This window comes from Abramis brama, assembly GCF_963993115.1.
Source record: "Abramis brama genome assembly, chromosome: 12".
NCBI lineage: Eukaryota > Metazoa > Chordata > Actinopteri > Cypriniformes > Leuciscidae > Abramis > Abramis brama.
Genome location: NC_139974.1, coordinates 40,221,012 through 40,237,292, shown reverse-complemented (window position 1 = coordinate 40,237,292; position 16,281 = coordinate 40,221,012). Strand labels below are relative to the sequence as shown.

Here is a 16,281-nt window from a genome sequence, read left to right as displayed (position 1 = left end):
TTCCAGGCACGAGTTGTCGACCGAAAATGCGTGCAGGTCCACTACCCTCTTGATGGAGGCCAAAGCGAGCAGGAGAACTGTTTTTAAAGACAGGACTTTTAACTCAGCTGCCTGTAGTGGCTCAAAGGGAGGTCTCTGCAGTGCGGATAGCACCAGAGGTAAGTCCCAAGAGGGTATAGTGGGGTCGCGAGGTGGATTCAGTCTCCTCGCCCCCCTCAGGAACCTGACGATCAGGTTGTGCTTTCCCACGGATCTCCCATCCACTGCATCAGGATGTGCTGCAATTGAGGCAACATACAGGGTGGAGGGAGACAGCCCTCGCTCCAACCCATCTTGCAGGAAAGAAAGCACGGCGCCGATTGAGCAACTTCGGGGGTCTTCTCGGTGCGAAGAACACCATTCAACGAATAGGTTCCACTTCAAGGTATAAGAAGGTCCTCTCTCAGAGGAATGGGCCAGGGAGGGGCAGTCGAGAGGAGCATAAGTTCGGGGAACCAGGTCTGGTTGGGCCAATAAGGGGCAACTAGCAAGACCTGCTCCTCTTCCTCCCTGACTTTGCACTGTGTCTGTGCAAGAAGGCTCACTGGGGGAAACGCATACTTGCGGAGGCCCCGAGACCTGCTGTGTGCCAGCGCGTCCCTGCCGAGGGTCCCCTCGGTCAGGGAATAAAACAACTGGCAATGGGATGAGTGATGAGTGATGAGTGAGAATACGGAGAGGCAAACAGATCTATCTGTGCGGCCCCAAAGTGGTCCCAGATCAGCTGGACCATCTGGGGATGGAGTATTTTAATAATTTCATAATTACTTTGTTCATTTTTAATATCAGAACCACCACCTACTAGAACATGGGAACAAGTATAAGAGAAATACAAGAATATTCTACAAAATGGTTACCTTTACTACTGTTCTTAGTCTCTTTTAAAAAACAGTTATTTTATAACAAAAAAAGGCAGTTGTTTATAACAACAACCAAGAAAAAGGCTGAACAAAAAAACAAACAGCTGGTGGTCCTGCAAACCCACGTCACACCCCTACGGAAGAGCTGGCCCTTGGGTTGAATTTGAATTGACCTACTGTATTGTGAAGGGCATCCCTGGGGACAGCTCTTCCTTACACCTACAGCCAGAGACCAGTAGCATCAACTCCTTCATTACTGGTAAATGAGTTTTAAATTATCTTAGTACACTGTAAAATAAAATAAAAACTGGCTCTAGAGATAGAGTTGCTTCATAAGGAACTTCAGAGTTAGTGCCTAATACATTATTTCACACAGAGTACTATTGCTGACCTTGCATAATATCTCTTATTGCAGGCAAAATATGACTTAATCACTGGCTTTTCTTTACAAAGAATAATTGAAATAAAACTGAAGGAACTAAGCATATTTGTCTTTTGTCTGCTAAACATTTAATAAAGTTTTTTTTACCCCTCAATCCTGGTCCTGGGGACCCACAGCTCTGCACATTTTATATGTCTCCTTTATCTGACACACCCAGTTCAGTTCATAGAGCTCTTTCCTAACGAGATGATGATCTGAATCAGGTGTGTTAAATGAGGGAGACATACAAACTGTGCAGAGCTGTGGGTCCCCAGGACCAGGATTGAGAACCACTGCGCTAAAGGACTTCCCGCATCAGCTCCGCTTATGTAAGGACCATCCATTAGCCCAACGACGGAATCCAACGGCCTGGCGAAGGTTTAAAGCGTGTATGTCTTTTCAGCCCTCCAGTGAAGCTCACTTAATTTATTGGAACTTAGTTTTAGTATTACTTTAGCTCTATGCGTAATCTGACTCCAATTTCAAATGATAATCAAATTTAGATCGTATTACTGATTAGAAAATAATCATAAATATTGATTATGAATTAATTTAGATCTTTGATTATTCTGATTATCCCATACTTTCAATTATTCGTTCATTACGGACCTAGTGTCGCTTTGAGACGTCACGTCGCGACTGCGCGCTCACGATCACAAACTAGCCAGTCCTGAAATAGTCAGAGGGTGCAGTACAAATATTTTACCCCATGCGGCCGCACACTACAGACCCATAGGTGTAATTTATATAATATTTGCAGCATACAACATGCTAAGTCAGGGAATAGTCAGAAATCAGAAGGTCTTTCTAAGATGTGCCCCATGGTCCATTCAAAGTGCCTTCAGTTTGATCTATTCTGGACAAAGATTTGCGGAAACACCAGACTACACATTAATCTACTGGAAATAATGATTTCAGAAGAATGCAGAATAAATCAAGGTTAACATTTATTTGTCAGGTAAAAATGTATCGTGCTAATTACTGTAACGAATACGACTCTGGGTAAATATGAATTAGCTCAAGAATATGGGGAATCTTGGGAATATTAATATTTATGACTCATGGTCATAATTCATAAGTCGCATGTACATTTATTTTATCAATTATCGAGATTACCTCGTTCTGTAACTGGTCTGACCAACATTTAATTCGTCCAGCGAGTAGATGTAAGGTCAGTACAGTTAAGAAGGGGTATTCACAAACTCCACTAAAGTTTAGGTTCTGGCCACGAACATTAAACTTTATTGAGTTTATTAATTAAAACTACTGAATGTAGTCTAATATCGAGCTTGTAGCTTAAGATCTTTTGTTTCATTGACTTTAGAATGGTGGGCTTTCAAATACAGAGACAGTGAAAAGTATTTATGAATTTTAATAAATGCAAAACTAGAGATTATATGAGTTACGAATATAAACGTACGTAAAAATACAAAACAATAAAACAAACACACATTTAACCAAACAAGAAAATACGTGATCAGGATAACATGAAATGAAAGAAAGAAATAAAAGAGAATAAAGAGAAGAGAAAAGTTAGTAATTATTACATACAGAAACCTAAGTTCGCGAGACAACCTGGAAAGCAGTTTTATCAACTCAATATACTTGCGATTTTGTCTTTTGTTCGGGTGATGCTGAAACTGGCAGGACAGCGCGGATGGTGTCCTGTTTCTGTTGCGTCTTCAGGTGCCGCGAAGTTTAAAGGCTCACTGGATGTAACTTTACCGAGAAAGTTCGTCTTCCGTGCGGAAGAGGCCAGAAATCTTGGTTTCTAAAGCCCCGTTCACACCGCCAGCGATTTTGTCGCTGCATGTCGTCAGCGCCAGAGATTCATGTCGCTAGTGGGCGTTCCCACTACGGGTTGCCTATAAACGTCATTAGCAGATCACCCTCCTACATTATTGACATCGAATCATTTTTCTTGCCGCTAAAAACAAACATTTTTGGAGGGAAATGACTTAATATAAATAGAATCAGTGCAATAAGTGTTTCATATGTGAAACTTTGATTTCTAGTGTTGTCCAGAACACTGTAAGTTATTAGAATACATTACACACTGTACTGTAATAGGTAGACCATATTGCATGCAGTTTATAGTCAAAACTTACTTGATATCCCCACAATCCCTGACACGTTTTTCCATGCATCATTTTTTTTAAATGTGTCTCTATATGTACACAGAGACATATCGTAAAGAACAGGGAAATTGCTAACAGCTAAAATCAACTTCTCCATCTTGACACGACACGCAGCAGTACAGCAGACGGATCACGTGCACTCCACTGACTTCACTCCTATTGGTTGTCGCTCGCGAAAATCGCTTCTCATTTGCATAAAGTAGAAATTTCTGAACTTTTGTCGCGCGTCTCGTGTCGCTTGACACGCCCACATTCTGTCGCCAACGGTCACTGTCGCTTGTGTCGCCGGATGTCGCCAGCGCTCCATTGAAATGAATGGGATCATGTCGCTTTGTCGCTGCGTGTCGCTGGCGGTGTGAACGGGGCTTAAGGCAGCAGGCTTTTACATGGCACGGGGGTTTGTGTCCCAGAGGCCACGGCGAGGCCTGTTCAGCTGGTTGCCATGGAGCTGCGCTACACGTGGATGAGGTCCGGGATGAGGGCGACCGGAGAAGAGAGGAAGTGGAATCAGCGGGGTCGAAGAAGGAAGAGCAGGAATCAGAGAAGAGAGCGAGAAGTGGGGGTCTCTTCCTTTTAACAGACAATCTGTTTACGCCTCGTTTTGTGACAGAGCGAATCAAAACTTCTGATCTGTAGCGGGAAGATGTCTTCTTTGTGTGAAGAAAAACACGCCCCCTTGTATCATATGTCTTCTGAGCGAAATAATTAATATTTCCTCTTAAGATTATACATACAGAATAATACATCTTACGATAATACTATGTGCGGGACTGGTTGAATTAAAACAGGACGGTCAGACAGATACCAAGAATTACAGGTAGATATTGGACACACATAACATTATGTTCATATGCCTCATTACACACAAATAAAGCTTGATTAAACACACAATAAAATTGTCAGTGTTTCCGTTATGGCAAACGACGACACTTTGAGAAACATAGGAATACATATCAAACATCTTAGGGAGTTTTCTCTGAAGAGTTTCATGTATGTTAAGGTGTTGGAATGTTGGCTTTACAAGAGGAACTGGATGAGATGCCGTCTTGAGGTCATAAAAGTTTATGACCAGGTTCGAGTTACAAGACACTATGGAGTGATTTTCTTTCAATGAATCTTCGGAATTAAAGATTTTACTCTAGCAAACCACACCTCTATTATAAATTTGTAATGAATGGTAAAATGAAATTTTACTATGTGGAAGTCCATATATGGCAATGTGCCTCAGTTGCATCTCGTGGTGGGTTTCTGGTTGAAAGCCCACGTGTGTGTGTGTGTGTGTAATGTGTGTGTGTGTTTGTGTGGAATGTCACGAGGTTGTAAAGTTGGGGAGAAGGTCGGTGCTGGCAAATTGGTCCTCGTGGGGCAATTATTAACCAGCAAGGACAAAGACGATGTGTTTCTTTTTATCACATGATCCGCTAATTTGAAAAGCAGATGCCATTGTCGCTACATAATCCCCCCTGTTGTTAGACGAAATCCGGGATGGGCTTCGTCGAACAACAAATGGGCACAATGGATGGCAGGTGGATCATGACGATCAAATAGCAGGTGGTTGCTAGGCTGATGACTCAGCTCAAGTGAGGTTGAGGTGGTCGATGTCGTGGGACCCCCCTTTTTCACGGTTCGTAGGAACTCGCCAGACACGGCTTTGTGAGCTTGGCTGTGGATGCTCACGTCTTGTTGAGTCTGGTACAGGATGAAAGCCAAGACGAGTGTCGGGGCGTGGTCGGTGAGTGTGGAGATGCCCATCACAGTGTTAGACTTCCTGGGTGTGAGTCTTGCCTTGGTGATCAGGAGTCGGGCTGCTCTCTCTCCATGCGATGCCGGATGCCGGATCTGGTGATGTCCGATTGCGGCTGCTTTCTAGCGAACCACCACAGCATCCTGTTAGAGGCAAAAGGGAGAGAGAGAGAAAGGGAGGAAAGATTTCAGCGACGGATGTCCTTGGTTGGCTAGGACAGTCTTGTTGCTTCGCTGAGGTTGGTATGCCACATGCTTCGATGTCTCATGAGTGGCGTTGGGGCATCATTGTTGGCATAGGAAAGGTCTGTTCATCAGAGGCCCGCATGACCTTCTTTGTACACAGCGGAGGTAGTGTAAGCGGCTCTGAGGCGTGCAGTGTAGTTGGTAAAGTTCGTTTGTGCTGTGTAGTCACTGCAATCGTGATGGTGGTAGGTATGTGGCGCAGACATTGGTCTGGTTGCACAGCTGCAGGTCAGAGATGACCTTGAAGCAGCAGGTGTCAGTGTTCGTTTTCTGTGTCGGTGTCAGACGTGGCTGCACTGTCTTCATCTGTTGTGTAAGAAGACTCTGGCTCACCAGTGTTCTGGGGAGAGAGGTTGCAGTTTCGACGGTCTGGGCTTGGAGTTCTGGACGGCGAGTGATGCTGGTTCCAGAATCTTTCTGAGCGTTCGGTCCGACGCTCTGGATGAGCACCGTCACAGTCGTGCTGCAATCTGCTGTCTGGCTCTGAGCAGTGCTCGGAGACGGAGTAAATTGTGTGCGTTTCTACAGTCTTTTCATCTATAGCCCTTTGCTTGGTGTAAGCCTTGTGGGCTAAGTCTCTGAGTTGTCGAGTAGACATGGTTCGTGGGCAGACGAGCACATCGAGATGTTTACTCACAGTGCTATGCAGATTCCGCAGAAACAGAGTTCTAAAAGATATATCTTCTTCCATATGTGGGGTGTTGGTTGCTCCGAAGAATGTTTGTCGGAGTCGGTCATAGTAGGAGTGTGGGTGTTCACATCGGGCCTGTTTGACGTCAAAGGCCGTGATAAACCCTTGGTCTGATTCTGGGTCAGAGAATTCACGGATCAAAGCTTGTCGCAGTTGCTTGTAATCTGCTTTGACGGGGTCTGGTTGGCGATCCAGAAACTTACGCACATCTCTATTTGCGGTGATTCGTAACAAGTAGAACTTGTCCCAAGCTGTCACGTTAGCGACAGTTTGCAGGTGAAAATCAATGTCTTGAAGGTACGCATAAACACTGTGGTCTCCGGCAAACGTAGGAATGTTTCTGGCCAGCTTGTCAAGGCTTTTGGGAGGAGAGTTGTTGCTGGGGGCCCAATCCGTCTGGAGAGGATTCTGACCCTTTTCAGCTCCGCCCCCTGCAGCTCTTGATGTTTGGCTGACAGGGTTGGGGTGGCTGGCCGGGAGAAACTCTGTGATGTGTGTTTCTCCGTTCCAGACACTCTGCAATCTGTAAGCATGTTTTAGTTCTGCATGAACAGTGTCAAGTTCATCTTGGAGCTCGTGTCTCTGCTGAGTGAGCTGATGAATTCTAGTCTCTGCTCTCTCAAGGAGGGCTTCAGCCCGTTGGAGCCTTTCGTTGAGTTCTTTTCTGGTTTTTCTCTCCAACTGTTCTCTTTGGTCTGTGTCGAGGTGCAGATCTTGCAGGGCATTTCGAAGTCTTTCTACTTCTTTCTGGAGCTTTGGATCTGTGGCGTCCTCTTCCTCGGTCAGGAAGAGTAGCTGGTCTAGACGGCTCTGTGTGTGTGCTCGGTCCTCCAGGGCCTCTGTGGCCTGGAGCTGTAGTGCGGCTGTCTTTTGCTGCAGGTCGGCGTTGCTCTTTTCGCTGTCCCGGGCCCTGGCGACGAGTTTGAGTGCGAGGTTTCCGAAGATTTTGAACAGCTGCTCGTGGCTGTATGTCTGGGCTGGATCATGGGACTCGAACTGGTCCAGGTCTGTGTCCCGTTGCTCGAGCGATGTGGGTCCTGGGGCAGCACGGTCTTTGTTATGTCTCTCAGCCATGCCTCAAGGTCGTCCCAGCGGACTGCAGGACAGGGTGAGCTCGACATCTCGGCTTACTGTTGGCGAGAGAAGCACAGCACACACAAAAAGAGACAAAATGCAAGTTTGTTTTAGGGTCAAATGAGCTATACTCATACGGGCTAGGCCGTTTATGAGAATTTCGGGGCTAACTGATGCCGACAGTTAGCGGAGCCAATTTCGTTGGTATGGCTGAACCCACAATAGAGATTTTGACAGGCGGTAGCCTGGGGGTCGTCTAATGACGCCCGCTTGGATTGTTTACTCTATTATTCAGCTTTCCTGGGGTCTCTCTTAGGTTCTGTATGTACGTGAAATGAGAGAAACAAATCACAACAGAATAGAGAAAGACAAAGTTAGAGGTAGGGAAGAAAAAGGGAAACACAACACAAGGAAGTGAATTGGTCTGCAATGAAATGTCACAAACAATAACACGGAGAGTGTTATATAGTAAAGTAAAAAAAAAATTAAAGAGGCCTAAGCCTATTAACACTGCTAGAGTTATCGGGACAGGTCCTCGAAAGAAGGTGTGTCTTAGAGAGAAAAAGGTGGGCCAAACACTTAAAATAGACCAGGAGGAAGATCTAGTATTCTGTGGTTCATAATAAGTGGATGGGTTCTATCAAATTTTAGTTACCTGGGGTGAATAGAGGTCATCCAGGTGGAAACCAGTGATGACGTCTCAATCACCACAGTGCACTGACTGAGTCCTGCCCATAGATACACAATAAGGGATTAAGAGGTTGGACTTAATGTGAATTAAGGCTTTCTGGTTTCATCAAATTGGGTAAATATGTATGCAGGAGTCAGAGGCAAAGGCTTTACTAAAATAGTGATACAACAAAAAGGAAATTATGATAACTGATGGTGATTTATCAGAATAACCTACCCCCCCCCCCCCTTTGGAGAGACTGGAGAAGAGAGGGAAGAGGAAAAAGAAAATTATCAATGAAATAAAATGTGAATAACAACACAGGCTTGAGACGCAGGCAGAGGAATAGGCCCCGGCAGTGGATTTGTGCCACCAGGGTGAGGGGCGTATGTCCTCTCAGTGGTCTACCTGGTGGATTAGACACAATTTTAAATCAAAATTCAAACTAGTTTGAATTGAAATTCAACTAAGCGTGCAAGGAGAGGTCCAAAATAATAAAAATAAGGAAGGAAAGAAAATTAGGATGATGACAGTGATGTATCAATACTAATTAAAACTGAAATTCAGAATGACTTCCTATAATCCTTACAATAACACTGAAGTTATTAGTATTGATTATAAAAATAATCAAACGAAAAGGGTAGCAATGAGACCCTTCAATGCAGGCTGGGACTATCAATGAACTGAGTGAATCAAGTCTAAGCTTTAATTCGGAAAAGTTTTTTTTTCTTAAAGTGTGACAATCAAAAACAGAAAAGAGAATTGTCTAACTCCAAATAATATCAGCATAAGCTAAGCTTTGAATGCAGGTAAGTATTTGAGAGTTCGACCGTTCATTCTATGATCGGGGGAAAAGAAGAGAAAATGAATGCAGAGAGAGAAAAAGAAATTGAAAGCAGGTATTATCTTTTACCGCCAGCAGATGGCGCAATTTTGCTCGCGCAGGCTGACGTCAGTGGGAGGCGACGCTCACGCAGGATGACGTCGGTGGGGCGCGCAATTTGAGAACTGCCACACACACCTAAAGGCTGTTGGTCAGTGTTTCAACAACTGAGACTGGAATTTTTTCTTAGAAATCACTATACTTTTGGGCTCATTTTGCGCTCAGTTGCATGCGGAAAAATTACACGAGTTTCATAACATGTGACTAACAGGGATTACACATCTTATTAAATTACACATTATACATGAGACGGTTTAGAATGAAACAGGGATTATCATCTGTTTTAATTCATAAAACTGGTCTCCAATTACACATTATATATGAAACGGTTTACAATAAAAACAGGAATTAGGACTTCTGTTTTAATTAATAGAAACTGTGAGCAAACAGGGATTCGAACATCTATTTACTTAAACTGTGAGTACACAGGGATTAAAACATCTGTGATTACTACAGCTGTGAACAGGTATTATTTTCTTCTGTTCAATTATTAGAAACTGTGAGCAAACAGGCATTAAAACATCTATTTACTTAAGCTGTGAGCACGACAGGCATCAAAACAGCTATGAGCAGGAATTATGCCTCTGCTCATCTCCCATAAACATTAATCAAAATAGCACTTTATGATAATGCATTAGGTGTACAAAATTGGATCGCGACGCCAATTTCTGACCAGGAGTTTATCGTTAACGTATCATAAGGCCTACTACGACTGAAACTGACGCACTGCTCAGATCAGATTTACGTCTTCGTCCTAAAAGAGATCCTTCGTCTTCATTTAGTCGGTTTAAATCATATTACATGTACAGAGACAATTGTAATATCATGAACTGCAGATTTTTACAGAGCTGAGCTGGCTTTGTGCCTATACCATCAGCTGGGTGAGTTCGCCTTAGCGACTTACCTCACAATTCAAAACGCGCATATAGCTTACAATTATTAAACCAATAATACACATTCAACTGAAACTGAATTTGCCCACCAAAATAAAGTTTGAAACTGCCCGCATTCTCCACCAAACATGTAACGAATACGACTCTGGGTAAATATGAATTAGCTCAAGAATATGGGGAATCTTGGGAATATTAATATTTATGACTCATGGTCATAATTCATAAGTCGCATGTACATTTATTTTATCAATTATCGAGATTACCTCGTTCTGTAACTGGTCTGACCAACATTTAATTCGTCCAGCGAGTAGATGTAAGGTCAGTACAGTTAAGAAGGGGTATTCACAAACTCCACTAAAGTTTAGGTTCTGGCCACGAACATTAAACTTTATTGAGTTTATTAATTAAAACTACTGAATGTAGTCTAATATCGAGCTTGTAGCTTAAGATCTTTTGTTTCATTGACTTTAGAATGGTGGGCTTTCAAATACAGAGACAGTGAAAAGTATTTATGAATTTTAATAAATGCAAAACTAGAGATTATATGAGTTACGAATATAAACGTACGTAAAAATACAAAACAATAAAACAAACACACATTTAACCAAACAAGAAAATACGTGATCAGGATAACATGAAATGAAAGAAAGAAATAAAAGAGAATAAAGAGAAGAGAAAAGTTAGTAATTATTACATACAGAAACCTAAGTTCGCGAGACAACCTGGAAAGCAGTTTTATCAACTCAATATACTTGCGATTTTGTCTTTTGTTCGGGTGATGCTGAAACTGGCAGGACAGCGCGGATGGTGTCCTGTTTCTGTTGCGTCTTCAGGTGCCGCGAAGTTTAAAGGCTCACTGGATGTAACTTTACCGAGAAAGTTCGTCTTCCATGCGGAAGAGGCCAGAAATCTTGGTTTCTAAGGCAGCAGGCTTTTACATGGCACGGGGGTTTGTGTCCCAGAGGCCACGGCGAGGCCTGTTCAGCTGGTTGCCATGGAGCTGCGCTACACGTGGATGAGGTCCGGGATGAGGGCGACCGGAGAAGAGAGGAAGTGGAATCAGCGGGGTCGAAGAAGGAAGAGCAGGAATCAGAGAAGAGAGCGAGAAGTGGGGGTCTCTTCCTTTTAACAGACAATCTGTTTACGCCTCGTTTTGTGACAGAGCGAATCAAAACTTCTGATCTGTAGCGGGAAGATGTCTTCTTTGTGTGAAGAAAAACACGCCCCCTTGTATCATATGTCTTCTGAGCGAAATAATTAATATTTCCTCTTAAGATTATACATACAGAATAATACATCTTACGATAATACTATGTGCGGGACTGGTTGAATTAAAACAGGACGGTCAGACAGATACCAAGAATTACAGGTAGATATTGGACACACATAACATTATGTTCATATGCCTCATTACACACAAATAAAGCTTGATTAAACACACAATAAAATTGTCAGTGTTTCCGTTATGGCAAACGACGACACTTTGAGAAACATAGGAATACATATCAAACATCTTAGGGAGTTTTCTCTGAAGAGTTTCATGTATGTTAAGGTGTTGGAATGTTGGCTTTACAAGAGGAACTGGATGAGATGCCGTCTTGAGGTCATAAAAGTTTATGACCAGGTTCGAGTTACAAGACACTATGGAGTGATTTTCTTTCAATGAATCTTCGGAATTAAAGATTTTACTCTAGCAAACCACACCTCTATTATAAATTTGTAATGAATGGTAAAATGAAATTTTACTATGTGGAAGTCCATATATGGCAATGTGCCTCAGTTGCATCTCGTGGTGGGTTTCTGGTTGAAAGCCCACGTGTGTGTGTGTGTGTGTAATGTGTGTGTGTGTTTGTGTGGAATGTCACGAGGTTGTAAAGTTGGGGAGAAGGTCGGTGCTGGCAAATTGGTCCTTGTGGGGCAATTATTAACCAGCAAGGACAAAGACGATGTGTTTCTTTTTATCACATGATCCGCTAATTTGAAAAGCAGATGCCATTGTCGCTACATTACAGAAGTAAATTATTAAAAGCCAATTCAAAAAATACATGACATCATTTACTCAAAGATGACTCTAAAAGTAAGTAATGTTTTCCTGACAAAGACACAGTAATGCGTCAGGGCTTCCCAACCAGAAAGCACTGAAACATTACTATGGGGGCTGGTAAAAAGTCCCAAAGGTTGCTCTGTTCCCTCACCTTAAATACCAGATCAGAACAGAAGAGGGTTAAGCAAATGTTGTTTAGAGTTGTTTGGGCCAATCCATGTAACCCAGGGGGGTAGCACCTGGTTTCAGGAGATATCGTAAAGAGATATCAGCCAGAGAGGAGAAACAGGATTCTCAAGTTCTCAATCTTTTTCATTAAACCAATGACTGCAGTGAAATTAAGACCATTTTACCAATCGCACTGTGCCCTTTAAAATGACACCAAACATGAAAAGGAAAAACAACATATTCACAAGATACACCATATGTGTTAAAAAGACATTCCTTGAGGAGGGAGAGGGGGGATGAGTTGAACAAGGGGACAATGAGATAAGTTTGGGCAGGACAAGGTTCTGTGCTCTGTCTTTGTTATCTGCTGTCCAGGGTGCATTTTATGGCGTTATTGCAGGGTGAGTTTTGTTTTAACAGGAAAATCAGTTCTTACACTTATAAAGCCGCAATCTAATCTTGTTGACATGAAATAAGCTGCTCGCGAGCAGGTTTAAGCTTACGCACATGTTGCTATGACAGCAAGTCCGGGATGAGTCAAAGACCAAACAAACCAAGATCATGCCATATCGCCAACAATCAAATTCAGCTAACTGAGTTAGCGACGTATGGAAAACACACCCCAGAACAGGGAAACAGATCAAAAACAAACATAACCCTGACAGTAATGGATCCAGTTGATGTTTATTTTACAGATATCAGATAAGACTTATTTGGTTGGGAGGGCCTTAATTCAACAATAAATAGAGCATCATTTCTGAGCACAATTTTATTCAACTAGACCATCTTCAGACTGCTGGTTCGTATTAATATTTATATCAGTTTAATAGCACTTTTTTTTGTTGAAATGTTTTGACAGGGCATAATATAACTCATATATTAATATATTGAATAAAAAAAATATAGCAATTGTTTATAAACAAATATTAATATTGTTTTTTGTTGTTAATATAAAAATGTATAATTTTTTACAAAAAAAGCAGATACCGGCTGAATCGTGAAGGTCTTCTGTGAGGTTGATACATTGACGAATTCCAGGTGAGTTGAAGGTCTGTCCGTCTGTCTGTCTGTCTGTCTTTCTGTCTGTCTGTCTGTCTGTCTGTCTCTCTGTTTGCTGTACGTGGATGATTGAATGTTGTTGTGGATACTTGGATAAGTTTTGTTTCGAGGAACCGAGGTATTGTAATAAAATCTACAAGCAGACATAAGATAATTTTAGAGTTTTGGAAACCGGAAAGTATTAAATGTTCAGTGTTATTTAGAACAATAAGAAATAAATATTGTTTAGCCATATTTTGCCCTTTAAATATGGGCAAAATATGTCAATATAACTGATTCTTCTTGAATGTTCTTGTATTGTATTGGCAACAAGATGCTTCTAGACTACTATATTTACACACTGACTTAAATAAGTATAAGTAGTCATTTGTACTATTTATAGCAGATGTTGGAATAATTTACAAATTTATTCAATTGTCAAATTAATGATGTATAATTGATTCATTAGACTGAGCAATTGCCACCTAATGAAACTTAATGTACATTAATGTAATGTTTTTAATCTAGCTGTGATTAGGCAGAGTGGTGTTTTGTAACACATTTCGTTTTATTGTTGTTTAAAATATACATAAAGAGATAACCGGAGTAGAGTGAGTTGAGTGACTCTATCAAGAACTCCTCAGTTCCATTTGTAGAATTACCGGACTTCAGTCAGTCCTCGGGAGTTCGTTCTCCTGAGTCGAACTTGGCAAGTCCAAACTACCAAGGTCGCAAGACCCAGCTTTGCATAGGCCTGTTTGGTTGAGAAACTGACATTTTGGAACAGTAAAGAAGCCAAGTTTACTGAAATCACATGACTTTGGCAGTTTTATAAATGCTCTGAACCACTGATTCCAAACCAAAGATTCGTAGGTTTGGAAGCTTCAAGAAGCAGTGATTCGACATCGCTCATCACTATCTACAGGTAACAAAAGTTTTTGGCTGCATCGCATGTTTTGATCTGCGCATCTGAGATATATAACAGTGTCGTTTGGCCATGCATGCTGACAGACAAGTGAAAATCATCTAATTTTGAAGACAAAACCTAAAGATAGAGCTGGAGTAGCGTTTGAGGCTAGTAGTGATCGAGCAGGAATGTGACGCAGGATCATTTCCATCTTCATGATTCTTTTAATAATTATGTTATTGTTAAATTGTTGAAATAAACAACAGTAATATTCTTAATAAGTTTTATTTGATATAGCCTGTCTCTTTTTGTTGAATTTGTGTGATATAATTCTGAAATTGAATTATGAGTGGTCATAATATTCATCATATGAATAATAGGCTATATTGGACAAACAATAAATAGCAATTGTTTATAAAAATATTATTCATTCAATTTAATATATAATATTATATTTTAAGAGCAGATCTTCTTTGAGGTTGATACATTGATGAAATTCAGGTGAGTTGAATGTTTATGCACTTTATAGCATCCAATGGAGGTTTTACTAATAAAACTAAACTTTTGTTTGGACAATTCAAGTCAGTGTGATAACACTTAACATTTAAATTGTTTTTATGTCTGCTAGTAGATTTCATTACAATACTTTGGTTTCTCAAAACAAAACTAATCTAAGGAATCTGAAAGTGGGATAATTATATTACACCACCTTAGAAAAACAAACAAACAAACAATCAGAAGAGGAACAGTAGATACAAAAAACAGCAGATAATATATCTTTCCTTATATTAATTATAGTTAATTATAATTATTTAGAATAAAGAATATTTGCAGTATAGCTAACAAATATTAGTATGGTGTGTAAGGTATAGGCTAATTATATTTTGCAGCTAGCTTGGCTTTGTTTTGTTGGCCATTTTATCATTAAAATAAAAATATATGTTCTTTGTTTAAATGAGGATGAGAAATTGAAAATGATTCCTTCATATGCTGATATGAGATGTGTTTTGTCTTATAACAGGATGGCCATACGTGTGGTTTTGTTTCTAACACTTACTGGACTGTGCGTCGCTGATTCCAAAGGTATGTTTAGAATAATACAAGTAAAAAGGCCTGGATTTAAAAATCATCAAAAAAGGTAATCGTTGTGTATACTATCATTACATATTAATCAGATTAATTTAAGAACATTCTAGGCTGAAATATGGTAATTGAACATCTATGATTTATTTATTTATGAAGACTCTTTACTTGTGACAGAATTTGTTTTTGTATCTAATAATGTCTGTATAACTGTTATTATTTTACTAACAGTAGTGGACACACCATCGTGCCCTTGTGTTTCAAATTAGTATTCTTCATTAATTTGAATGTTGTCAGTAACACACAGGCCTATGTAATATTCTTACTGAACATTTGGACACCAATAAGGGATAATGTACATCATTAAGACAGTTATCTCAAAATAACCCATGACTACATGACTACATGACACAAAATATTGTTTAAATATTTTATTACCTCACTTGTAATAAATGCAAATCTTCCATGAAATAGAAAGAAAAGAAAAGCTATTGTTAATTATTTTATGTTGAACAGGGAATCTTGCTCTTGGAGCCACAGCTGTCCAGTCTTCCACATGGGATGCAGGAGTAGCTCAAAAGGCTGTCGATGGCAACAGGGATTCAAATTGGTTTCATGTGTCATGCACTCACACTAATGGGGACAGGGACCCCTGGTGGAGAGTTGACTTGGGGGAAGTCTATGAGGTAACCAGGGTTAGCATCACTAATCGTGGAGATGCTGTTCCAGAGAGGATAAATGGAGCTCAGATCCGTATCGGCAACAGCCTGGAAAATAATGGCAACAATAATGAGCTGTAAGTATTGTCTCTCTCTTAATACTTACACAAATAGTTAGAAAATTATTAAATAAGATAATATTACTTTGAATAAATCCTTTTAAAGGAGAACTCCGGTCAATTTTAACATTGAGCTCATTTTTTTGTACATTTGGAGTGCTGTCAATACAGAGAACAACGACAAAAATCGGTGTTGCCTACACAGTGTTATTCTCTTTTTAAAATGTGCACCCTGTTGACTTCAATGGGGCAATATTTAAACCTGCTTTTAGCCTCTTAACATCCTTGATGTGTCATTACAAGTGCACAGCCAATGTGAGTGATTCCTTCGGAGTGAACGCGGGTGAATCTGACTGCAGTAGATGTGAAAGATATGAATAAAAATGATGTTATTTAAGCCAGCGCAAATACCTGTATTACATCCTGTTTTCGGTCGAAGTCTATAGTAATCGATTGTCGAGTTCACGCGCGTGATCATATGTACTAAACCTATGCGCGTGAACTCGACTTTTAAACCAATTTTCAAAAAAAATAGATTTGTTTCT

The 16,281-nt window shown here is 40.7% G+C and overlaps 1 protein-coding gene and 1 long non-coding RNA gene across 5 annotated transcripts in view; both read left to right on the top strand.

Annotated features, from left to right (window-relative positions):
* The window catches only part of LOC311093326, a 186,936-nt gene that overhangs the window by 102,740 nt on the left and 67,915 nt on the right, over window positions 1–16,281 (top strand). The window lies entirely within an intron of this gene.
* LOC311093300 (uncharacterized protein) overlaps window positions 12,669–16,281 on the top strand; it is a 31,011-nt gene continuing 27,398 nt past the window's right edge. Inside the window, exons 1-4 of one of the 4 annotated variants that reach the window (XM_084130588.1) lie at window positions 12,669–12,729; window positions 12,911–12,968; window positions 14,897–14,958; window positions 15,475–15,754. In XM_084130588.1, coding sequence (XP_083986714.1) covers window positions 14,898–14,958; window positions 15,475–15,754 — 341 coding nt within the window. In that variant the 5' untranslated portion in view covers window positions 12,669–12,729; window positions 12,911–12,968; window position 14,897. Of the gene's footprint in view, window positions 12,730–12,910; window positions 12,969–13,039; window positions 13,108–13,568; window positions 13,894–14,336; window positions 14,377–14,896; window positions 14,959–15,474; window positions 15,755–16,281 lie in introns of those variants that run through there. The other 3 variants (XM_084130589.1, XM_084130587.1, XR_014608389.1) reach the window with 3 other exon arrangements.